At 36.5% G+C, this 25727-nt stretch overlaps 3 protein-coding genes and 2 long non-coding RNA genes across 5 annotated transcripts in view; 1 reads left to right on the forward strand and 4 right to left on the reverse strand.

Annotated features, from left to right (window-relative positions):
• Nucleotides 1–1631, reverse strand: part of LOC113675028 (pleckstrin homology domain-containing family G member 5) — a 33444-nt gene extending 31813 nt beyond the window's left edge. The window contains exon 1 of the mRNA XM_089214351.1: nucleotides 1387–1631. Within this exon, the coding sequence (XP_089070477.1) occupies nucleotides 1387–1432 (46 nt within the window). The 5' untranslated portion in view covers nucleotides 1433–1631. The remainder of the gene's footprint in view (nucleotides 1–1386) is intronic.
• The window catches only part of LOC149041080 (uncharacterized), a 321438-nt gene that overhangs the window by 271800 nt on the left and 23911 nt on the right, over nucleotides 1–25727 (forward strand). The window lies entirely within an intron of this gene.
• Nucleotides 3841–25727, reverse strand: part of LOC113670142 (uncharacterized) — a 43318-nt gene continuing 21431 nt past the window's right edge. Inside the window, exons 18-46 of the mRNA XM_089214603.1 lie at nucleotides 24746–25582; nucleotides 23867–24126; nucleotides 22108–22197; nucleotides 21806–21898; nucleotides 21507–21596; nucleotides 21208–21297; nucleotides 20906–20998; nucleotides 20604–20696; nucleotides 20302–20403; nucleotides 20000–20101; nucleotides 19697–19789; nucleotides 19095–19184; nucleotides 18793–18885; nucleotides 17285–17377; nucleotides 16983–17084; nucleotides 16681–16773; nucleotides 16380–16472; nucleotides 16081–16170; nucleotides 15780–15872; nucleotides 15579–15680; nucleotides 15277–15369; nucleotides 14975–15067; nucleotides 14673–14765; nucleotides 14372–14473; nucleotides 14071–14163; nucleotides 8206–8268; nucleotides 4612–4650; nucleotides 4213–4258; nucleotides 3841–4022 (exon numbers count right to left, since the gene is read on the reverse strand). Of these exons, the coding sequence (XP_089070729.1) occupies nucleotides 3841–4022; nucleotides 4213–4258; nucleotides 4612–4650; nucleotides 8206–8268; nucleotides 14071–14163; nucleotides 14372–14473; nucleotides 14673–14765; nucleotides 14975–15067; nucleotides 15277–15369; nucleotides 15579–15680; nucleotides 15780–15872; nucleotides 16081–16170; nucleotides 16380–16472; nucleotides 16681–16773; nucleotides 16983–17084; nucleotides 17285–17377; nucleotides 18793–18885; nucleotides 19095–19184; nucleotides 19697–19789; nucleotides 20000–20101; nucleotides 20302–20403; nucleotides 20604–20696; nucleotides 20906–20998; nucleotides 21208–21297; nucleotides 21507–21596; nucleotides 21806–21898; nucleotides 22108–22197; nucleotides 23867–24126; nucleotides 24746–25582 (3596 nt within the window). The remainder of the gene's footprint in view (nucleotides 4023–4212; nucleotides 4259–4611; nucleotides 4651–8205; nucleotides 8269–14070; nucleotides 14164–14371; nucleotides 14474–14672; nucleotides 14766–14974; nucleotides 15068–15276; nucleotides 15370–15578; nucleotides 15681–15779; nucleotides 15873–16080; nucleotides 16171–16379; nucleotides 16473–16680; nucleotides 16774–16982; nucleotides 17085–17284; nucleotides 17378–18792; nucleotides 18886–19094; nucleotides 19185–19696; nucleotides 19790–19999; nucleotides 20102–20301; nucleotides 20404–20603; nucleotides 20697–20905; nucleotides 20999–21207; nucleotides 21298–21506; nucleotides 21597–21805; nucleotides 21899–22107; nucleotides 22198–23866; nucleotides 24127–24745; nucleotides 25583–25727) is intronic.
• Nucleotides 6656–7964, reverse strand: LOC149041088 (uncharacterized). The gene is made up of 3 exons (XR_016189117.1): nucleotides 7726–7964; nucleotides 7238–7328; nucleotides 6656–6978 (listed from the first exon to the last, which is right to left on the reverse strand). It is a non-coding gene; the product is annotated as an uncharacterized LOC149041088 (long non-coding RNA).
• On the reverse strand, nucleotides 12318–12984 carry LOC149041089 (uncharacterized). The gene is made up of 2 exons (XR_016189114.1): nucleotides 12842–12984; nucleotides 12318–12673 (listed from the first exon to the last, which is right to left on the reverse strand). It is a non-coding gene; the product is annotated as an uncharacterized LOC149041089 (long non-coding RNA).

Below are 25727 nucleotides of genomic sequence, written 5' to 3' on the forward strand. Positions count from 1 at the left end.
ATGGTGAGGTAAGTTTTGACTGACGCGCAATTGATTTTTCGTTTGCGGGGCCAAACTAGGTCGAGAAAGTATAACCATAATACAAGAGATTACAAGTGAGTACAGATCTTTTCAAAGTGTAGAACCTCAGGTCAACAAATTTTTTACAGGACGTTTATTGCTTCAAGTTATCTGTGTTGATTAGTCAAGTCAATCCGGTGCTTTTTGCTGCAGTTTCTTTAGAAGCTTTTCGCAACAGTTGACCAGTCTTAGCAGGAACACAATTCCTGAGGCTTCGCTTAGAGGCATGGTTTCTCGTGTTCTGTAAGAATAAACGCCTTTCTCTCCCTCCCCCCACCCCCCACCCCACTTCACATATAACTGCAACAAAGTTACGGTAACAGAATTTTATAAAATGCAATTTTGGACTTTTTTTTATAATACATGAATTTAAAATCCGCCTTTACCTCTGACACTTTCCAGACTTGAAACCGACCATTACCTGCCGGTTCGCATGCAAACTTGTAACTCTGAATAATTTCAAACTCGCGGAAAATTAAGTTCAACATGCCAAATTGTCAGAGCTCACCGGTGGATTTGCTGACCGCATAGCCTTAAATCATGACACCGTAGGCATCACCTCCCTGGGTGGTAGTGGGGGAGGTAGCATGGTTCCCCGCAAAATTATAGGTAATTGAAGTAGTAAAGACGTGCATTCCTTTATTCTGAGCAAGAATTGATTTTATGGGTACTTACGTAAAGCAGCAATTTGCTATGGCAAAGTCAAAAATTAAATATAGATCAGAAAGCTCAGATATGTGAGAAATAATAGTTTTAGCGTGAGAACGTAAGATTTCAAAATTCTTTTAAGTGTTTCATGCTCAATGCTTGAGACTTGAGCGCTCTGATATTTACTGTAGTCGACCTTGAGAAGATGATTGCAACCAACTTGGCGAACCTTTTATGCCACAAATCTATCACATTAAACTTTTTACTCCTAGCATAAAATCTAACAGATTTCCTTGCGTCAATTTTGCACCAATTAAAGCACGGTCACGCTTGACGCAAATATTGCAAGCGTGGGAAAAAGAACAATTTCAAAAAATACAAAAAAGGCCCGATTGATAGAACAACTTTCATTTTAAAATAAACTTTATCATTAAGTCGACTTGCGTTAATCTCTAGTTATTTAAAAACAAATGAAAGGCCACAATACATTAGCCTTTACTAATATTTACACGTGTGCCTAAAAACCTCAAAGCGCCATGACTGCTGACACGCAATAACATCAATATACTTGGGTTTGAAGGTCAGGACATGAGCACGATAAAAAATGAAGAAGCGGAAATCAACTTCTTTCGAAACTTGTCGAGAGGAGCGTTTGAACGATTTACAATATGGACTTACCTCTCAGTAACATTCGCCGGAGCAAAAGTATTTCGAGAAAACACATCCAATATTCTTGTCACTGCAGTCGCAATACTCGGCTAAATTATATTTCGAATGTAAAATTTCCATGTGTTATTTCTTGCTGAAGAGTTCGTGGTTTTCCAACACTAGAGGACTTTTCTACAATCCATACTAGAAACCGGATTCGAATAACTAACAATTTTGAGTTCACTACACACTGGCAAATGACGAACATGATATATTCATAAACACCCAAAGGTTTTCATAAGACCTTTGTTGCCCCGGTGATATCCTAAGTTTATTGTTAAAACACTTAAAACGCTGAAGAACTAATTTGTAGCTCTCAAGATTCAGCTACCGAGAAATTATTTGATAATGCATGTTGGTTAAGAAAAGGTCACTAGTCTACGTCGATTTGAAAAACTTTTTCTTTTTTCTGTCACGAAGCTTGTCATATTTATTCGTCACGGATACTCAAACCGCGCAAAAAGCGTTAAAATAACTTGTTCAAACATACATAGTTCCTCTGCAAACACGCCGTGTTGACGTCAAATGATGTCACTAAAATACGTTAGAAAGGATTTTCTAAAACTAACACGCAGTGCTGTTATGTAAGTGAAGTGAAAAGTCTCTTAAGATTCTGACAACATATTCGAATAACGCGCGCAGAGTGAATAGTTCTTAGTAACAATCACGTTAAACAGTGCAGGGAATGTTTTTTTTTTCAGATTTAAAGTATAAGGAAAGAATCACTGCTCTGTTTCATTTGAATCATTTCTTTATTAACGACAGAGTGCGCGCTCAACCAGTGATAGGTCGATCAATTCGAAACTTCAACATCCCCCTCGGCAACTCCCCGCGGGCATTTAAAATTTTGAAGATCAGTTCGTTCAAATTCCCGCCCCCCACCCCCGGGAAAAATTTGTGTTCAAACACCCCACTAGTATACAAGTCTTTATTGAACGATTCTTTTTGTGATCAACGAATGTTGTAGAATCTAGTAAATCACATAATAGTTTTTTGGTGCCGCTGTTTGGTTTTTCGCTGGTACGTATCATTTTTTAATGTGAAAATTGAATTCTAAGCCATTTGCTCACGAATCGGACTCTACCTCAAACTCATTGTGTATTCTCCTGGTTCAGCTTTCCTACCCCATTGAGACGAGGTTCAAATTCCCAACCCCCGGGGCACGGACGACAGTCAAATATCTGAGGGCTGGCCTCGAGGGATGTTGAAGCTTCGAATTGATGGCCTCATATTAAATGTCACTTTCCGACCTGATTGAAATCTTTATAAACCTTACTCCAATTCACGCACCCGTGTACTTTTTAATTAATAATCCTTCTACAAAAAGATCAGTTTTACACTGAAAAGAAGAGTTAGACTAGAAAAGTGACACCCGCTTAAATTCGACTCCCGACAAAGCAAACGTAATAAACCCCCCCCCCCCCGAGATACCCATTCGTCAGTGTTTGGCGTTCTATCCTTCAATGAAGACTTGGAATTCATAATCGTCCCAGTCTTGCTCTCCTGCTAATTCTCTAGTTTCACTCGGAATACAGCAAAACCAGTGCAAAAAGTTAATTTTCTTATTCCGGGCCCAATGTTTCTATTCTGAGAGAACGGCTCTTTCGATCCAGAAAAAATTTAAGAACAGCTTCCTCACTAAGAATTAATTTATTAAATAACTTGTTAAATATCATAATAAACAAAATTACAGGAGAAAAATCCTGAAAATCTTGCATGTTTTAAAACGGACTTGAAAGTTAAAACTACTTCTCACAGCAAGAAATAACTACACATTATTATATCTCTTAGTCAGTACGTGTGCCATTATTGGTCTATTGATCGGACCGTATTTCTCTGTACAGCCTGCTAAATGCAAACCTTTGCTTTGGTCGCCAAAAAAGATTTAATAAAAATGTTCGAGTTACAGTTAGGTGCCGAGTTTTTTTACCGCGCAGATTTATGTCGCAAGCGCAGTTCATAACATTACTGGCTGAGTTGCCATCCCCAAACAACAGAGATATTTTGCGCAGAAAATATTTCTTCTTTCTCTTGAAATCTGATCGGCACAAAAAAGGAAAAAAAAAACCGAAAAAAACAGAATACAACAATAAAGCCCCAGGGCACTAAAGTGTCGAAAAGTGACCTTGGCGTCTGCCGGTCTCAGTTATTAGTTTGTTTTGCTTTAAAATTCTAATAACTTTCAAAAACTTTTGAGTTAGTGCATGAATTTTCAAAATTAGAATCATTCAGACAGTTTTAGCAATCCTCTGCGGTATGCTTTCTGCTTTACAAAGAAATCAGCCATAAAAACAAAATAACCGACTCACTAATCTAAAAAAAAAAAATAAGTAATATGCAAGTTTTCACATCATAACTGCTTTGTTCACTGATGATCGGTTTTTTCCTACACAACCCCGCACAAAAAATTGTCAATGAGCATTTTTACAGGCGTGAATCACCAGGCGATTCATCCATAATGCAAGGATAAAACTGTTCACATTCTGGGCTGAGATGTAAACAGCTGAGGCCAAGCTCAACATCTGTCATCAAGTCTCTTCCACATTCGCCTTTTTCAACGATGTCTCTCGGACAAGTCATCTCTGTTTGGGTTATCAACTTCTCTCCTGAAAGAAACGGAAAGAGCTTACAACTTCTTTCAACGTTTTGTTCAAAAGCTATAAAATATTTCACTTTCAAACTCTGACCTAACTATTTATTTTTAAGTTTCCATGAGGAATCTACCTTCTGAATTTTTCCTTTATTTTTCGAAGTTCCACGTCCACGACGAAAAAAATTATTTCCCTCTTTCACTACCGAGCTCAAAATTTTTGAACTTCGTTATTACCACCAATTTGTCACCCTTACAACACATATTTGCAGAATGTTTTCTAGTTCAAAGTGTTTTTCCAGTTTGATCTTCTTCGTCTTCTTTTTTCAGTCAAGTACAAGCTGCCAGACATGAACTTAACTTGTGATACCGTCTCTCAGTTAAAGTTGGGCTGCAGGTAAACCACTAGGTGTTTTGTTACACAGCAAGTATTTCTAACACGTCATCAATATCTTTATCATTCAATCACTACACATCATTCAAGAAGTGTAAATGTAGATAAATTCAAAGTGAGGGTTCACACATTACTCCGCTCCTACAACTGATTTTTGAAATTATTTATGAAAATGTTTTCAGAAATATACCGTTATAACTTCCAAACATACCTGTACATCGTACTCTCTTTCAAATGGTACTTTAATAACCTGAAAGTACGTCAAATAATACAACAATCAGTCCATGCTCTGAAAGCTACACATCATTATTGTTATAAAAATGCAAGTTGTTGCTTTACACTCTCAGTACTATGACTAAGTTTAGAGCTGCAAATAAACACTGACACCAAATGTTTAACACACATCAGGTAAACGAATAAATGTTATTAATCAACCGGAAGGTCCGTGTTAGGAAAAACTGTGCCCAAGGGTGGTACTCAAGACAGAGCACACAGTTTTTTCCAATACAGACCGACCTAGGCTGGTGAATAGCGTTTTTATTTTTATTTTCTTTTTCTTTATAACTTCCAAACATACCTGTATGTCCTTCGTTTCGTCCAAACATTTCGGTACAATGTAATCTCTATCATATGGTACTTTAGTTAACTGAAAGTACGTCAAATAATACAACAATCAGTCCATGCACTGAAAGTTACCCATCATTATTGTTATTAGAATGTAAGTTGTTGCTTTACACTCTCAGTAATATGACTAAGCTTAGAGCTGCAAATAAACACTGACACCAAATGTTTAACACACATCAGATAAACCAATAAATGTTATTAATCAACCGGAAGGTCCGTATTAGGAAAAACTGTGCCCAAGGGTGGTACTCAAGACAGAGCACACAGTTTTTTCTAATACAGACCGACCTAGGCTGGTGAATAACTTTTTTTTTTCCTGAAACTTGACGAAATCCTTGCGAAAAGAACCCGAAATATGTTGACATTTCTGCGGCAGTTCGTGTTCCAGGATAGTTTTCTTTGCCTTGAAGTAGGTTTTCCTTTCGTTGCTTAACAGCCTTCGTTGTCTGAATCTATAATTTAAAGTCACTTGCAACAATATTTACGTCGTTAAGCCTCTCTCGTAAATCGATGGAAAGGTGCAAAATGCACCTGGGTCCGAATGGGAAAATTGGGACCACTGGAGCGCGCGGAATTAGCCAATCAGATTCGAGGATTTAGGGTTCTGGACTACTGAGATGCTAACTGGAGCTATCTCTGTTTTTCAGCCTGCTAAAGTTAATCTTTTGGAACAAAGCACAAGTAGGAACGAACCAATTGACATGCTGCACAAGAATGAATGCTTTTAAATTAATAAAGCGTTTTAAATTCAGCCAGAGGAATGAAGCGAGAAAACATTCCTATTATCACATCTGAGATGTAACGAAGAATAACAAGGAAGTTCAGCTGACTAAGTTCATACTGATACAGGAGTGTTTATAAAATGCACATAACGTGGAGTTCGTTTCCTGAAATATACCATTTGACGTATCTGTTTATGTAAAAGTAGGGTGGTCATTAACCAATGCAGAATTTTCTACTACAAAATTAAAGGGCATGTAAACCCAAAAAACGTTCATTTTCTTTTCACATAGATGTTTGGTAAATATATCAAGTACACCAAAGGTACCATTCGTTTTTTCTCAAAAGTCCATTTTCACTTTGTAAAAGCTCTTCCAAATTCGAAACATTCGCCATCTTGAATGGCGCCATCTTTCCTGTGACGTCACGGGTGGACCCTCCAAAGTCTCGTTTTATAATCGCGTGAGGCACGATGGAGTCTTTTCTACAGCCGTTGTTTGCTGATCTCGTCATGATAATTTTTTTACTTACATTTTGCTTCAATATATTCAATTTTTTCGTAATGGTAAACCGTTGTGTCGTCCAGTTTTGTAATGATTCAAACAAAACTGGGCATACAATGCAAATATTTCCAAATGACGCAAATTTGAAGCGACAATTTGTGAAATTTGTTCAAGTGAAAATAGCCGATTTCGTTGAGCCGTTCGAACGTTCTGTTGTTTGTAGCAGTCATTTTTCTTCCTGATGCTGTACCGACGATTCAGGCCTCGCCAGAAGCAAATTATTCGGAAGTATAAAAACGACCCATACAGTCGGCAGACGACGAGGATTCGAAAGTGGCCGACCGAACTGAGAAAGAAGTTGAGCTCTTCAAAAGTTAGAGGTCAACAGAGAAAGTACAAAATCGATTTACATGAAAACGTTTCGTTAATTAAACAACAAAAGCTATTGGTTCTCTAAAAACATCTTTTTTCTCATCTAATGAAAGATTATAGGGAAGCCTGTTGTTCGGGAGCCAGCGCTGAGCCCGTAAAAGACACTGACATGTCTGAACCTTCGCCTGAATTCGAAACAAGTATAAAAGAAAGAGAATTCGTTGATATCAGTGTGTAATAACGTGATCTGGAATTTTGTCGGTTCGATACAAAGAATTCTATACAGGATCCCATAATCAACCCTTATGTTCTATAAGAAAATCCATGCCAGCCCCACTTGGTGCTTCCTTTGAGAAACCCTGCAGAGAAGCAGCAGAAGAATTTGTGTCACGGTTTTCACAGCAGTGAAAATACATTCAAAGGTCAGTAGGACAAAATTCATCATTTTGAGTACAACTTAAAAGATCCTGATTTCAACTTGCAAAACTATCATTTCAATATTTCAAATCGAAGCAAACACAAACAGGGTTGGATAATTATGAAGGCCACACAAGGAAATGTACATGATACAACTTTTTTATCGATGGAAATGCTTCTGAGATGAAGGATATTGTTTACCGCACAAGATAGCACAGCGACCCTAAAGTGTTTGCCGAGATATCCCCAACACCAACGAACAAGCTATCTGTAGGCAATTTAGCGAAATTTCCTGCCAGGAAAGAAGCGAAAAACAACTAGCTGTAGTACTGTATTATTAAATCAATGGCAGAAACAACTTAAGTAAATCGATCTCAAAATGTAACAAAACAGATGAAACAGAAAATATTTAGCTTAGTCGTTTCCGGTGTGATTATCTGTGCTTTGCTGCTGCCTGTACGCGTAATTGGCCGTCTCCAGCACCCAGAAATCAAGGCAAATTGACTGAAAACCTGGATGCTCAGTGATACAACTTATCTGGGTTTCAGGCCATTTTGCCATATAATTTTATATAAAACACTCTCAGAAGCTCAAGTTTAAAAAAATTCTGTTGCATTCCTTTAGATTGTACCCTCGCTTTATTGCATTTTCATGTTAAATACAAATAAATCATAAAGTAAATTAAATACCAGTCTGAGTTTCCGAGACGGTCGCATCGCTGTTGACATGTTCTGTACTGTCTTCGTGCGGATCGCTTCGGTGAACCCTACGCGGCTCATATTGTTAAGGACGTGGCCCAGACTCTCCTGAAGATTCTGGATTATCCCCAGCGCTGTCATTTACTAAGCTTAAGGCATTCGAGTCGCTATCTTCTGAAAAAAACATCTTCGGAATTACCCCTACTTACACGAACTCCCACACCAGTTCTACTGGGGAATATGTGTTGCGCAATATTTTGGTTCCACCGCTTACGTCACGACTTCTCGCTATTGTTTTTACCGGAAATGGAATTTCAGTTGAAAATGCCGATTTTCTCCTAAAATAAGTCGAATTGGACAAAACTAATTTCAAATTCGTTTTCTACGCCACTTTTTACATAGTATAAGAAAAACATGTATTTTTGGGTTTACATGCCCTTTAAACTTCTTCAGAAGAGCAACCAAACATACCCTGGCACCAGCTACGAGCTTTATACGCAGGCGCTCTTCAGGGGGCTCGATGTTAATATTCCGCTAAGAAAGTAATTAAAAATAGGTCCGCAATGCGTACTTGTGTGGGATTTTATTGACAAAGTGTTTGGAAGGGGTTTTTGAGCGGAAGCAAACCTGTCGCTCACTGTGAGTCAACTGTACTACAGGGGTGATATTAGGCCTGGAATCAACAGTCTGAATAGTAATTTTTGTGTGGGAATTATTTGAACAAATACAGATTCACAGGAGGGATCTGGGGTATTAACTTTTCCTTTCATCAAGCAATATGCCTTTCCTTCCCTCCCTGGAAGCTTTTTGGCGTGTTTTTGAACGTTTGGTAATCGTCTTCAACAAATAAATTACCTCTTGGTGGCTTAGGCTATTTATTTGTTTAAATACTTAAATACTTGGAGCAGTAAATATTTTCGTAACAGTCATTGAAAAAAAATTGAAAACATTTCTGCTACTACTTTTTAACTCGTGGATACACGATAGCGTAGAAACGAGTTCTTGTGGGCGCTCTGCGATATGCAAATTAGCGTGGACTCTTCGTAATTAGTCGTAATTAGTCGGCTTCGAACTCGACATCTATCCTTCCGAAGAAGTAAGTCCAAAGTCGTGGCGCTATTATGATTGCACTGATCGTTGCGATATTTATTGTCTTTACACGCCTGTTTCGACATTTACTATATTGAAATGGACTTCAAATGTTTCAGATTAGTGCTATGATCAACTTAAAAACCAAATTTGAAGCGTCTTCGAATCGTCCATGCGCTGAACATAACGAGGACCAGCGAGAATCACGAAGAGTTTGTGAGTGACAGCAAGCTGTTGACACAGAAATTCCCACGGAAACATATACACGACATAAAAAAAATGGTAATTTGCAGCATTATTTCTTTCTACGCCAATTTGGGTCTTTCCGTTGTAATCGTTTCGTTTTGTTATTCTTCTATGCAAGCGTGACTGTTTTGATGGTAAGAATGAAAGATGATCGCTTTCCACAAGTCGTTGCCGAGCACGTGACTATAATCTGGCCGGTGTTATTTTGATCACTTGACAATCTTTTTCGCTGAAAATACAGGACGACTTCCTATTTCAAGGAATGTTTTTCCAATTAATTTTTATCGCATCGGTGTAAAAAAGTACAGGTATATGGGTGTTCTGAAAAACAAAAGGGAAATTCAAAACTACGAGAAATTGCGAGTAATCGGCCTCTTGTACTACACGCGGGTTTTTTTGGTGTAACATGCGTGTGTTTCCCGTAAGTTACAAGCACTTTACGCACGTGGGAATGCTGCAATCACGAATTTTATATTACGTGAAAGTCACGCATGTGGTTGTTTACTCACTTCACTAATATGTTTGTTTGCTTGTTATTGTTTTTTTGGTATCCTGGAGTATTTCAGGAGGGGTTGCAGACTTCACTGTGGAATAATTGTTTAATGCAGGGTTGTCAATAAAGGTTGCAGTTAGAAATTAGCCAAGATGCTAAAGGAGCTGCCTTGAAATTTCAGGACTGTGTGTTATGTAGTTTATTTTTGTCTTTTGTAAATGGTTGTTGCTGGACAACTCTTAGAAAGATGACTTCAAACTTAATTTTAAAAGGCCTGTTCTGGTACCAAATGAATAAGCAGCATTTCCTTATTAATAGTTTTGCAAGTTTCTCATTACAAATTCCTCTGAAAAAAGAGAAACAACTCTTTTCATAACTATTTACTGCTTTCTTTTGTTGCTCTCTTAACTTAAAAACAATGTACATCATGATAAAGTAATTTGTTATAGGACACCATGAAATGAGGCCCAAACAGCTTTATGATCTGTGAAATGTGTTTCTAAAACACCTGCTTGTATATCAATGTTAGATATATTTGTATATATATGATCAATTACTGTGTTGTTGTCAGTTGTATAAGTTGATATGAACTGTTTGTAGTGGTTATCCCTCACTAGTAAATTATACAAAGGTCTTCTGTCTGTTTCAACAAGCCAATTTATATCAAAGTCTCTAGTAATGATATTGTTGTCTGGTGAAATGTTATTTAATACCTCAGTTATTGCTTCATAAAGTTGTCTTACAGGCACGTTTGGGGAGTGATATATCCCTATGATTGTCCAATCCTCAAACCTTGCTAACTTAATTACTGTTATTTCAACACCATGTATATTGTAACAATAGGGGTATCCAGGTAAGTATGGGATTTTACTGTACACAGCTGTACCACCATAAGACCTTGATCCATTGCTGGAATTAAGGTTATCATTACGGAAGAGAACATAACCAGCAATGTCATACATGTCATTATTATCTTGAGAATTAAATCTTCTTTCTTTGAAAATATTGATATCAGCACTTAGATAAATTAAGTCTTTACGTATATCTTCTATGTGTTTGTAAAGAGACCTTACATTAAGATAACACAGTTTAAGAAGGGAAAATGTTATGTCATGGACAGGGAGGTGCAAGCTTAAGTTTTGCAGTTGTTCTTAATCTATCCATCTGGATTAACAGCAATCTTGCTTTCACACAAATCAGAAATATATAGGCCTTCTATAGCAGTCACTCTACCGAGTCCCATATAATGTATGTGTGGAATAGTATTTCTGGTACTAAAATCCACAACAATTCTACTGTCAGTATCACCTTGTGACCTGTGAATTGTTTTTGCTGCTGCGGGACGCAGTGGAAATTGTTTTCTAACAACTTGTGCTGTTCTGTTTCCACCTACCGCAAACTGTGTAGTCACAGGGTTTACTGGGGTCCATGTGTTCAATTCAATGTACATACAAATGTCTTTCTTCATTCCTTGTTTTCTGACCTACATCTGAGTGGTCAAATTGTACCCATACAATACCAGATGGTTTGGTTTGTTGATGTAACTGAACTAGTTTAACAACATTTCCAGCACCATTTGTCATGCCATCTTCGGTTCGTACATTCATGACAAGGTGTGTTCTTTCACCCTCAGCAAGACAAAGGGTTGAGGCTAACTGTTTTGTTTTTCTTGGATCATTGGGTATTTGTCTTAGTATTTTGTTTCTTAGCTCTGGAGAGATAGCTCCAATAACACTATCTTGAGCATTTATTGTGAATTTGTTTCCTGTGGCTGCATTATGGGCCCTTTGTTTAAATTCATCTACTTTAGCATTCTGTATAAATAGGTGAGCTGCATCTATTGGGTTGTTGATGTCTTCTTGTATAGCTCTCTTTAAGTTTTGCAATGTCAGCTACTGTGTGTTTACCTTTACGCAACCTATTAAGTAATTCTACAAACAATTTGCTGTCTCTTTGACCCATGATTTCATTAAGTTCAAACATTTTAAAGTGTTTATGCCATAAACTGGGAGAAAGAACAGCATAAATCTACATTTTTGAGGTCTTTGAAAATATAAGCATCCATAACAGATTCTAATTGGAATAAGTCACCAATAGCAATTATGCTCACACCTCCAAAATCCTCTCTACAGCCTTTTATATCTTTAAGCCTATTGTTTAGCTGTATTGCAAACATATCATTTCCTACCATTGAGATTTCATCAACAAAAATAAATTGACTTCTCAAAGTGTTTAGTCTACTTGAATCAAGCTGTTTGTAATTTCTAAGTGATTGATTAGCAGGAATGGCCAGAGTGCTATGAAGAGTGTCACCCTTAAGCTTTACCAGTTGGAGCTAATAGTATAACTATGATCTGATGAAAATCATCACCAGCTCTAGTGTTATAATACTTAAGCACTGTCTGATACAAAGCTTTTGTTAAATGCGATTTGCCAACACCAGCCCCTCCACTGAGGAAGCAGTAGAAAGGGGTTTCTGAGGTTTTAATCTGATGTAAAATGTGTTAAAAAAATTCTTTTTGCTCTTTATCGGGTGTCTGGACCATTTGATGAAAATCAAAATCAGGTAATTCATTCAATATCAGTGGTTCATTATTCAGCGATGTTGATGAAATGTTGAGATCATCAAAGAGGTCATAGTTTTCACTAAAATCAGGATGTAAATCTTCATGAGATCCAATCCTTGAACGGAATTGGTCAATGGAGATCCCCATATTTACTTGTGTGCTTGAGCGAGCAACAACAACAATCCAACTAACTAGAAACTCAGTTTATTAAAATAGATAACACTCTTGACAGTTCAAGGCAAACAATAGTTTCTTTCAGTTTGTGACACTTTGAGACACTCGTGAGACATTTTGAGACACTAGTGAGACACTTTGAGACACCCTGAGACTCTTTGAAGCGCAACCCGCACAAATACATTCAAGCCGACAAATGTTGGCTTGCGAGAGTACAATGACTCCTTTCAATCTGACACAACCCGCACCGAAGGTCCAAGCCGATAAATGTTGGCTTGTGAAAGCGTAAAAGCTCCTGTGCAACCTGCACTGAACACAAGCCGCGTTTCAGCGTGTTGACTTACGTGAAAAAATCTTTTGTTATAGACACCTGAAGAAATAACGAAACAAACGCCTCAGATTATGAAAGAAAGAACACAAACCAGGTGTACAAACGTAATCGCCTTTCGTGAGAGCTTAATCGTGAAGCTCCCACAACAAAATTGAAAAGTTAAAGCACGCAAAGAACCCGTGAAAATATGAAATGACTTATCCTTACCTTGGAAACAAAAATCCCCAAGAAACAAACATGAAATTTCGAATAAGTTCTCCAAAACCCAACGACTGAGAAGAGAAATGGCCGCCGTACAATACACTATGAAAAAACGCTGACTGGAATCCAGTCTTCACGGCTCACTGAACGCAAATAGAAACCACGTGACAAGCACTTCTCTCTCGTGGACAAATAAATAAAGAAATAAATTTCGCGGGCGTTAACTAAGTGTGGGAAATCCCACACAAAAAGCACTCATGAGTTCACTGAACAGCCTCACTCAAGAAGCTAAAATTAATGTAGCCTTGCAATGGCAGTTTCTGAAGAGAGAAGGAGAGGATTTGAAGAGCTACTACTTAAGCTAGAAAGTAATGATTCTCAAAATAATGACAACAGAACGAGACAGAGATATTTAAAGCTCAACCATTTTCCTGTAAGGGCTACAAATAATGTGAATTTAAATCAGGAAGTCTACCCCGGCTTCAGCCAACTGTATTCTAGAAGGTTTGTAGCCACACATCCTTCTCTTTTCACAAATTTTCAACGCATTACCACACAATTATCTGGCCGTAAGGTCCAGCAAACAAAGATTTAGTCATAATGAATTTTTTCGAAGCATCTAAAAATCAAGAAATTCACGAGTTTTAGCCCTTCTTTAGAGAAAACTGTGGTCTCAAAATATTTTGTGACCAGGTTTGCCTTTCTTTTTATTCATGGCTCCTGTCGATGCAAATTTCCCGTCCAGTTAAACCGCGACTTTTTCATTTCCGGTCTAACTGGCGTACACTATTGAGCACTTAAAACATTTAAATTAATATCAAATAATTTAAGTGATACTCGATTTGAAAAGAAACGGACGAGTAACTTTTCAAGCGACAAATTAGCTTTAGAGTTAAGGATAGTTTGATTCCCAAATTTCAAACGTGAAACAAATTAAAGCTGAAGAATGAAAACTGAACTTAGAGGAGGTTTACAATGCTAAATATGTGTTCATTTCCTAAAGCTATTGTTAAAAAGAGACATATGTTACGAAATCCTTCACCTTTTAAAAAAACTGGATAGAAAAACAAAATGACAAATGGAGAGAACAGTAATATATACACAGCATTTTCTCTTCTTTAATGACCACCCTAAGGATAAATGATTGAACCTACTTTAAAGACCAAATTTAAACTCTGACTCTCAGACTCTGACTTTACTCTTTATAACATATACAAGTTATCCTTCTAACGTACCCATCCTCTTTTGTTGATATCAGCTCCGTTTTCTTTAAGAAACCTTACAATATCACTGTGAAAATTTCTTGCAGCCTCAAAGAGTGAAGCGTCCTTAAAAATATAGAAAAGAAAACAACGAGAAAGTATAGTAATACATAAACCGCATTTTCTCTTCTTTATTGACCACCCTAAGGACATATGGTTGAATCTGCTTTAAAGACAACTACATTCTGATACAAATTTAAATGAAATTTGAACTCTTACTCTCAGACTCTGACTTTACTCTTTATAACATATACAATTTATCCTTCAAACGTACCCGTTCTCCTTCTTTCACATCAGTTCCGTTCTTTATGAGCAACATTACCATATCAGTGTGACCGTTTCTTGCAGCCTCATAGAGCGGAGTGCCCCTACAAAACTAGAAAAGAAAAACAATGAGAAAGTATAGTAATATATAAACCGCATTTTCTGTTCTTAAATGACCACCCTAAGGATATTGGTTAAATCTGCTTTTAAGACGACTACATTCTGATACAAATTAATATGAAATTTAAACTCTGACTCTCAGACTCTGACTTTACTCTTTATAACATATACAATTTATCCTTCAAACGTACCCGTTCTACTTCGTTCACATCAGCTCCGTTCTCTATGAGCAACCTTACGATATCAATGTGACCATTTGTTGCAGCCTTACAGAGTGGGGTGTCCTTCAAAATATAGAAAAGAAAAAAAATGAGAAAGTATAGTAATATATAAACCGCATTTTCTATTCTTAAATGACCACCCCAAGAATATATGGTTGAATTTGCTTTTAAGATAACTACATTCTGATACAAATTAATATGAAATTTAAACTCTTACTCTCAGACTCTGACTTTACTCTTTATAACATATACAATTTATCCTTCAAACGTACCCGTTCTCCTTCGTTCACATCAGCTCCGTTCTCTATGAACAACCTTACGATATCAATGTGACCATTTGTTGCAGCCTTACAGAGTGGGGTGTCCTTCAAAATATAGAAAAGAAAAAAAATGAGAAAGTATAGTAATATATAAACCGCATTTTCTATTCTTAAATGACCACCCCAAGAATATATGGCTAAGTCTGCTTTTAATGCGACTACGTTCTGACACAAATTTATATGAAATTTAAACTCTTACTCTCAGACTCTGACTTTACTCTTTATAACATATACAATTTATCCTTCAAACGTACCTGTTTTCCTTCGTTCACATCAGCTCCGTTCTCTGTGAGCAACCTTACGATATCAGTGTGACCATTTTTTGCAGCCTCACAGAGTGGGGTGTCCTTCAAAATATAGAAAAGAAAAACAATGAGAAAGTATAGTAATATATAAACCGCATTTTCTATTCTTAAATGACCACCCTAAGGATATATGGTTAAATCTGCTTTTAAAACAACTACATTCTGATACAAATTTAAATGAAATTTAAACTCGTACTCTCAGACTCTGACTTTACTCTTTATAACGTATACTATTTATCCTTCTAACGTACCGCTCCTCTTTTGTTGACGTCAGCTCCGTTCTCTGTGAGCAACTTTACAATATCAGTGTGACCGTTTCTTGCAGCCTCATAGAGCGGAGTGCCCCTACAAAACTAGAAAAGAAAAACAATGAGAAAGTATAGTAATGTATAAACCGCATTTGACTCTGACTTTACTCTTTATAACGTATACAATTTATCCTTCTAACGTACCGCTCCTCTTTTGTTGACATCAGCTCCGTTCTCTGTAAGCAACTTTACAACATCAGTGTGACCATTTTCTGCAGCCTGAGAGAGTGGAGTGTTCTTCAAAATATAGAAAAGAAAAACAATGAGAAAGTATAGTAATATATAAACCACTTTTCTATTCTTAAATGACCACCCTAAGGATATATGGTTCAATCTGCTTGAAAGACGACCACATTCTGCTACAAATTTAAATGAAATTTAAACTCGTACTCTCAGACTCTGACTTTACTCCTTATAACATATACAATTTATCCCTTTAACGTACCCATCCTTTGTTGACATCAGCTCCGTTCTGTATGAGCAACCTTACAATATCAGTGTGACCATTTGTTGCAGCCTGAGAGAGTGGAGTGTCCTTCAAAATATAGAGAAGAGAAACAATGAGAAAGTACAGTAATACATAAACTGCATTTTCTCTTCTTAAATGACCACCCTAAGGATATATGATTAAATCTGCTTTTAAGACGACTACATTCTGATACAAATTTAAATGAAATTTATACTCTTACTCTCAGACTCTGACTTTACTCTTTATAACATATACAATTTATCCTTCTAACTTACCCATTCTCCTTTGTTGACATCAGCTCCGTTCTCTATGAGCAACCTTACGATATCAGTGTGACCATTTTTTGCAGCCTCAAAGAGTGGGGTGTCCTTCAAAATATAGAAAAAAAACAATGAGAAAGTATAGTAATATATTATACTGCATTTTGTATTCTTAAATGACCACCCTAAGGATATATGATTAAATCTGCTTTTAAGACGACTACATTCGGATACAAATTTAAATGAAATTTAAACTCGTACTCTCAGACTCTGACTTTATTCTTTATAACAAATACAATTTATCCTTCAAACGCACCCGTTCTCCTTCGTTCACATCAGCTCCGTTCTCTATGAGCAACCTTACGATATCAGTGTGACCATTTTTTGCAGCCTCACAGAGTGGGGTGAACTTTAAAATATAGAAAAGAAAAACAATGAGAAAGTATAGTAATATATAAACCGCATTTTCTATTCTTAAATGACCACCCCAAGAATATATGGTTAAATCTGCTTTTAATACGACTACGTTCTGATACAAATTTAAATGAAATTTAAACTCTGACTCTCAGACTCTGACTTTACTCTTTATAACGTATACAATTTATCCTTCTAACGTACCGCTACTCTTTTGTTGACATCAGCTCCGTTCTCTGTGAGCAACTTTACAATATCAGTGTGACCATTTCCTGCAGCCTTAGAGAGGGGAGTGCCCCTAAAAAACTAGAAAAGAAAAACAATGAGAAAGTATAGTAATGTATAAACCGCATTTTCTCTTCTTTAATGACCACCCTAAGGATTTATGGTTGAATCTGATTTTAAGACGACTACATTCTGATACAAATTTAAAAGAAATTTAAACTCTGACTCTCAGGCTCTGACTTTACTCTTTATAACATATACAATTTATCCTATTAACGTACCGCCCCTCCTTTGTTAACATCAGCTCTGTTTTGTATGAGCAACCTTACAATATCAGTATGACCATTTGTTGCAGCCTCAGAGAGTGGAGTGTTCTTCAAAATGTAGAGAAGAGAAACAATGAGAAAGTACAGTAATACATAAACTGCATTTTCTCTTCTTAAATGACCACTCTAAGGATATATGGTTGAATCTGCTTTTAAGACGACTACATTCTGATACAAATTTAAAAGAAATTTAAACTCTTACTCTCAGACTCTGACTTTACTCTTTATAACATATACAATTTATCCCTTTAACGTACCCCTCCTTTGTTGACATCAGCTCCGTTCTGTATGAGCAACCTTACAATATCAGTGTGACCATTTCTTGCAGCCTTAGAGAGTTGAGTGTTCTTCAAAATATAGAGAAGAGAAACAATGAGAAAGTACAGTAATACATAAACTGCATTTTCTCTTCTTAAATAACCACCCTAACGATATATGGTTGAATCTGCTTTTAAGACGACTACATTCTGATACAAATTTATATGAAATTTCAACTCGTACTCTCAGACTCTGACTTTATTCTTTATAACAAATACAATTTATCCTTTAAACGCACCCGTTCTCCTTCGTTCACATCAGCTCCGTTCTCTATGAGCAACCTTACGATATCAGTGTGACCATTTTCTGCAGCCACACAGAGTGGGGTGTTCTTCAAAATATAGAAAAGAAAAACAATGAGAAAGTATAGTAATATATTATACCGCATTTTGTATTCTTAAATGACCACCCTAAGGATATATGATTAAATCTGCTTTTAAGACGACTACATTCTGATACAAATTTAAATGAAATTTAAACTCGTACTCTCAGACTCTGACTTTATTCTTTATAACAAATACAATTTATCCTTCAAACGCACCCGTTCTCCTTCGTTCACATCAGCTCCGTTCTCTATGAGCAACCTTACGATATCAGTGTGACCATTTTTTGCAGCCACACAGAGTGGGGTGTTCTTCAAAATATAGAAAAGAAAAACAATGAGAAAGTATAGTAATATATAAACCGCATTTTCTATTCTTAAATGACCACCCCAAGAATATATGGTTAAATCTGCTTTTAATACGACTACGTTCTGATACAAATTTAAATGAAATTTAAACTCTGACTCTCAGACTCTGACTTTACTCTTTATAACGTATACAATTTATCCTTCTAACGTACCGCTACACTTTTGTTGACATCAGCTCCGTTCTCTGTGAGCAACTTTACAATATCAGTGTGACAATTTCTTGCAGCCTCAAAGAGGGGAGTGTCCCTAAAAAACTAGAAAAGAAAAACAATGAGAAAGTATAGTAATGTATAAACCGCATTTTCTCTTCTTTAATGACCACCCTAAGGATTTATGGTTGAATCTGATTTTAAGACGACTACATTCTGATACAAATTTAAAAGAAATTAAAACCCTTACTCTCAGACTCTGACTTTACTCTTTATAACATATACAATTTATCCTATTAACGTACCGCCCCTCCTTTGTTAACATCAGCTCCGTTCTGTATGAGCAACCTTACAATATCAGTATGACCATTTGTTGCAGCCTCAGAGAGTGGAGTGTTCTTCAAAATGTAGAGAAGAGAAACAATGAGAAAGTACAGTAATACATAAACTGCATTTTCTCTTCTTAAATGATCACCCTAAGGATATATGGTTGAATCTGCTTTTAAGACGACTACATTCTGATACAAATTTAAAAGAAATTTAAACTCTTACTCTCAGACTCTGACTTTACTCTTTATAACATATACAATTTTTCCCTTTAACGTACCCCTCCTTTGCTGACATCAGCTCCGTTCTGTATGAGCAACCTTACAATATCAGTGTGACCATTTCTTGCAGCCTTAGAGAGTGGAGTGTTCTTCAAAATATAGAGAAGAGAAACAATGAGAAAGTACAGTAATACATAAACTGCATTTTCTCTTCTTAAATGACCACCCTAAGGATATATGGTTGAATCTGCTTTTAAGACGACTACATTCTGATACAAATTTATATCAAATTTAAACTCGTACTCTCAGACTCTGACTTTACTCTTTATAACATATACAATTTATCCTTCTAACGTACCAATCCTCCTTCGTTCACATCAGCTCCGTTCTCTATGAGCAACCTTACGATATCAGTGTGACCATTTTTTGCAGCCTCACAGAGTGGGGTGTCCTTCAAAATATAGAAAAGAAAAACAATGAGAAAGTATAGTAATATATTATACTGCATTTTGTATTCTTAAATGACCACCCTAAGGATATATGATTAAATCTGCTTTTAAGACGACTACATTCTGATACAAATTTAAATGAAATTTAAACTCGTACTCTCAGACTCTGACTTTACTCTTTATAACAAATACAATTTATCCTTCAAACGCACCCGTTCTCCTTCGTTCACATCAGCTCCGTTCTCTATGAGCAACCTTACGATATCAGTGTGACCATTTTTTGCAGCCTCACAGAGTGGGGTGTCCTTCAAAATATAGAAAAGAAAAACAATGAGAAAGTATAGTAATATATTATACCGCATTTTGTATTCTTAAATGACCACCCTAAGGATATATGGTTAAATCTGCTTTTAAGACGACTACATTCTGATACAAATTTAAATGAAATTTAAACTCTTACTCTCAGACTCTGACTTTACTCTTTATAACGTATACTATTTATCCTTCTAACGTACCGCTCCTCTTTTGTTGACATCAGCTCTGTTCTCTGTGAGCAACTTTACAATATCAGTGTGACCATTTCTTGCTGCCTCAGAGAGCGGAGTTCCCCTACAAAACTAGAAAAGAAAAACAATGAGAAAGTATAGTAATGTATAAACCGCATTTTCTCTTCTTTAATGACTACCCTAAGGATTTATGGTTGAATCTGCTTTTAAGATAACTACATTCTGATACAAATTTAAATGAAATTTAAACTCCTACTCTCAGGCTCTGACTTTACTCTTTATAACGTATACAATTTATCCTTCTAACCTACCGCTCCTATTTTGTTGACATCAGCTCCGTTCTCTGTAAGCAACTTTACAATATCAGTGTGACCATTTCTTGCAGCCTCAGAGAGCGGAGTGCCCCTAAAAAACTAGAAAAGAAAAACAATGAGAAAGTATAGTAATGTATAAACCGCATTTTCTCTTCTTTAATGACCACCCTAAGGATTTATGGTTGAATCTGATTTTAAGACGACTACATTCTGATACAAATTTAAAAGAAATTTAAACTCTTACTCTCAGGCTCTGACTTTACTCTTTATAACATATACAATTTATCCTATTAACGTACCGCCCCTCCTTTGTTAACATCAGCTCCGTTCTGTATGAGCAACCTTACAATATCAGTATGACCATTTGTTGCAGCCTCAGAGAGTGGAGTGTTCTTCAAAATGTAGAGAAGAGAAACAGTGAGAAAGTACAGTAATACATAAACTGCATTTTCTCTTCTTAAATGACCACTCTAAGGATATATGGTTGAATCTGCTTTTAAGACGACTACATTCTGATACAAATTTAAAAGAAATTTAAACTCTTACTCTCAGACTCTGACTTTACTCTTTATAACATATACAATTTATCCTATTAACGTACCGCCCCTCCTTTGTTAACATCAGCTCCGTTCTGTATGAGCAACCTTACAATATCAGTATGACCATTTGTTGCAGCCTTAGAGAGTGGAGTGTTCTTCAAAATGTAGAGAAGAGAAACAATGAGAAAGTACAGTAATACATAAACCGCATTTTCTCTTCTTTAATGACCACCCTAAGGATTTATGGTTGAATCTGATTTTAAGACGACTACATTCCAAAACAAATTTAAAAGAAATTTAAACTCCTACTCTCAGACTCTGACTTTACTCTTTATAACATTTACAATTTATCCCTTTAACGTACCCATCCTTTCTTGACATCAGCTCCGTTCTGTATGAGCAACCTTACAATATCAGTGCGATTATTTCTTACAGCCTCCAAGAGTGACAGTCCCTTCAAAACATAGAAAAGAAAAACAATGGGAAAGTATAGTAATATATAAACCGCATTTTCTCTTCTTTAATGACCACCCTAAGGATATATGGTTGAATCTGATTTTAAGACGACTACATTCCGATACAAATTTAAAAGAAATTTAAACTCGTACTCTCAGACTCTGACTTTACTCTTTATAACATATACAATTTATTCCTGTAACGTACCCCTCCTTTGTTGACATCAGCTCCGTTCTCTATGAGTAACCTTACGATATCAGTGTGACCATTTGTTGCAGCCTCACAGAGTGGGGTGTCCTTCAAAATATAGAAAAGAAAAACAATGAGAAAGTATAGTAATATTTAAACCGCATTTTCTATTCTTAAATGACCACCCTAAGGATATATGGTTGAATCTGCTTTTAAGACGACTACATTCTGATACAAATTTAAATGAAATTTAAACTCTGACTCTCAGACTCTGACTTTACTCTTTATAACATATACAATTTATCCTTCTAACGTACCGCTCCTCTTTTGTTGACATCAGCTCCGTTCTCTGTGAGCAACTTTACAATATCAGTGTGACCATTTCTTGCAGCCTCACAGAGTGGGGTGTCCTTCAAAATATAGAAAAGAAAAACAATGAGAAAGTATAGTAATATATAAATCGCATTTTCTATTCTTAAATGACCACCCTAAGGATATATGGTTAAATCTACTTTTAAGACGACTACATTCCGATACAAATTTAAAAGAAATTTAAACTCCCACTCTCAGACTCTGACTTTACTCTTTATAACATATACAATTTATCCCTTTAACGTACCCATCCTTTGTTGACATCAGCTCCGTTCTCTATGAGCAACCTTACAATATCAGTGTGACCATTTCTTGCAGCCGTAAAAAGTAAAGTGTCCTTCAAAATATAGAAAAGAAAAACGATGAGAAAGTACTGTAGTAAATACCGGTGCAGCGCTCTACCAACTCTTCGCTGCACCGGTTTTGCAGAGGTCATGGGTTCAAATCCCGTACGGACCTGAATTTTTTTCAGGTCCTATTTTCAACTACTAGTTCAGTAGTGTTCTTAGCTGCGAGGATCTCCTAAATTCGTTCAGTAGTAAATGGTTGAGTCTGCTTTTCGGACGACTATACTCCTCAAATATGTATATGATAATAATTCAATTTAATGGTTAGAAGGGGCACTAAGAATGGAACAACACAATGAGCCCCCCTCACCACAGACGTGGCTTCTGTCCCTTCCTGCTTAACCATGAGTTTCAAACCTTTTAAGACAGTTTTCAGTTCCGGTCCGATCGAGAGACGTTGTTTTTAACTTATATAATACTCGTTTCGGAAATAATACGCATCTAACTTTTCGAGCGACAAAATTAGTTTTGGAATCAAAGATAGTTTGATTATTAAACGTGATAAGAATAATGGCTGGAAAACGAAACCTGAACTGGGAGCAATTTTCAACGGTAAATATCATTCGAAATATAAGTGTTCTTTTCCTGAAAGTATTGTTGAATTGAAGAATAAATATATTTCCAAATATTTTCTGACCAGGTTTGCCTTTCTTTTTATCCATCCCGTCCAGTTAAGCCGCGAGTTTTTTACTTCCTGTCCAATTGAAGTACACTATTTGGCGCTTAAAATATTTACATAAAAACTAAATAATCTAAGTAATACTCGATTCGGGTTAAAACAAACATATTACTTTCGAGCGACAAAATTAGCTTTAGAGTTAACGATACTTCCATTCCAAAATTTTAAACGTGATAGGACTTAGAGCTGAAAAATAAAAACTGAACTTAAAGTAGTTTTTGCAATGCTAAATCTAAGTGTTCATTCACAATTCAGATTTCTTTTTAACTCGTGAGACGGACTTCGGCAAAAAGTTGGGACTGCTTGCAGTCAGACAAAAACTAAAATTGTGTTTTTCCCATGAGGAATGAAACCTCAGGCCTTGCGGTATTATGGTCAACTGACTCTCTGCCACTCTACTACTGAGAACGCATTGGTGAACTTATCCTGTATCTACTAAGGTCATACATGTTTCAATGAAAACTACTTAGATCAGCAACGTAGTGTGTGTGTAAATAGATTGAGAAAGATGTTAAGTTTTGGGCTCGACTTTTCTTTTATTCAACAATTAAGATTAAAACTTGCAATGTGAATGTGGCTGCTATTTTTATGAACTTTGTTGCCATTCGTGTTCAGGCACTGTTTTCAAGATTGCCATCTTGCATGAAAAACATCAACTAAAATGTTTTGAAAGAAATCTGTACCAAGGTTTTATGACCATACAAGTTATATTAACCAAAGGTAAAAAATCTCAAAAGAAAGGAAACATGTTTTCGCTTAGAAGCTAATGAAATAATGAAAGAAGACTGAGCTCTTGCGAAGATTAAAGTTCACAGTTTGAAATCCTTCATAACTGATTAAAAAATCACGTGTGTACAGTCGTGAGCTGGTTTATACATGCATTCACCTCACCTTGTGAAACATTGTGTAAAGTTCTGCAAATGAACAATAAAGATTCTGCCCTCAACGATCTAACTTCCAACTATACATAACAAACACACCTGGCTCTCTTTATTCTCCACTTCAGGACGACGACTCTGAACAGAGGCATCATCTGGTAATGGTAGGTGAATATGCGAGTTCCCTTGTTCAGAAAAGAGCCTCTGTCCTTGGTTTAAACCTTCCTCTGAATCAAAGACATCTCTCTCCACACCTCCATCAGTCTTATTTGGTTCCATAGATGACATTTCCCATCTTGAATGCTCATTCTTTCCAGCATCTTCATTCTCACAAAGATCAAACCAACTGGCGAGACCTTCCCCTACAATAATTGCAGGCAAAATATCATGGTTCACTTAAGTTTCCTTGTTAATGACATTATGCAGATACTGAGTTGGTTTTAATAACGGAACAGGTTCTTAAGATTTTCCTGCTTTAGAATAATCCTAGTCTTAGATCCAACTTTCTGGGAAGTTAAGGGATGGCTTATAAATGGATGGGATTGTATTTGGAGGACATGGAAGCTGCATTGACTAAGTTTGAAAGTGAGCTAATAAAAAATACACCACTTTTCTCAATTATTGCACTTCTTTGATTTAATGCTACAGCTCTCACTACTGGTATTTCTTCAAACAAGTTTCTGATAACTTAAAATAGAGTTTAAAACCAAATCTCTACCAATATAACCCCAGATTGATATCAATTAGAAATAAATGTACAATTGCCTATGAACACATAATTCCTAACCATAACCTGTAGTTCCATAACACTCTTCTATTTTTGTGTAACCAATTCTTGAAATAAATATGAAAAAATTCGGTTTAAGGCCTACAACAGGAATTTTTCAACACTGAATAATTATTTTTATCTGCATATAAACGAATTTTTCCGGCAAGGAGAGATGAAAATAATTGTACTCTCATTTGCATCAGAATATTTACCTGATTCTTCCCATTCCTGACCTGAGTGTGTTTCCTCATCACTACACTGTGGAGGGGCCATGTTTAATTTGCTGTCTCTGTTCCACAAAGGGTTGCTTAGGGGAGATTGAGCTACCTCTTGAGTAATTGGTCCAGGATGTGTTGTTGATTGCTGGTTTGAAGTTACAGAAATAATTGATTCTGAAGGTTTTGGTATAGCATTTATGTAAGGTGGTTTAAAAAGTGCATCATCCTGGTACTGACTTTCTCCATTCTCTACATTTAGGGCAGGAATATCACGACAAGGCACTGGGGTATCATCACATGATGCTGACAGAGTATGGGAGGTTCTTTCTTCAGAATAGAGAACCCATGAAGACCTTAAAGTCACTGCTGGTAAACCACTTGCACTGACGTCATCGGAGTTTAGACGAGGATCTGTTTCAATCTTTAACACTGTGCCATTTTTTTTCTCTTCATCCATACCATATGCATCAGATGGAATGACTTGCTGAAATTGGCTCGCAGTTTCTAGGCTACTTGTATCAAGTAATGATGGTGAAAACCCAGCACAAGACAAACTCCTGTTTTCCAAGACGTTCTGCCCATCTCGATACACAACATTGGCTTGACCAGCTGTTGGGTTGTTTGGACGAAATTGATTCCCTGTAACCATACTTTCTGCAGCTTTAACAATTTCTGGATACAGATCCTCTTCTTTATTATCTTTCACTTCCCTTGTAGTGTCACTTGGTTTATCTTCCAGAGGAGGTGAAAAACTCTTTTCTGGGCAATCGTCTGGGGCAGTGCTTGTCTTCCAAGTTTCCTTTACATCATCTCCTGACTTGGATGGCAATTCTAACAGAACAAAAGGAAAACAGTAAGAACACTTGGATACTCGCTTTCTTAGAGGGAAGTGGTGTTCTCTCACTTTACCATTTCACCACAAATGCTCAAAAATAGACTCAATATTGTGGTGCTATATCTCTACCTCTATCTCTCT

This window comes from Pocillopora damicornis, chromosome 8 (genome assembly GCF_964200805.1).
Source record: "Pocillopora damicornis chromosome 8, jaPocDami1.2, whole genome shotgun sequence".
Lineage (NCBI taxonomy): Eukaryota > Metazoa > Cnidaria > Anthozoa > Scleractinia > Pocilloporidae > Pocillopora > Pocillopora damicornis.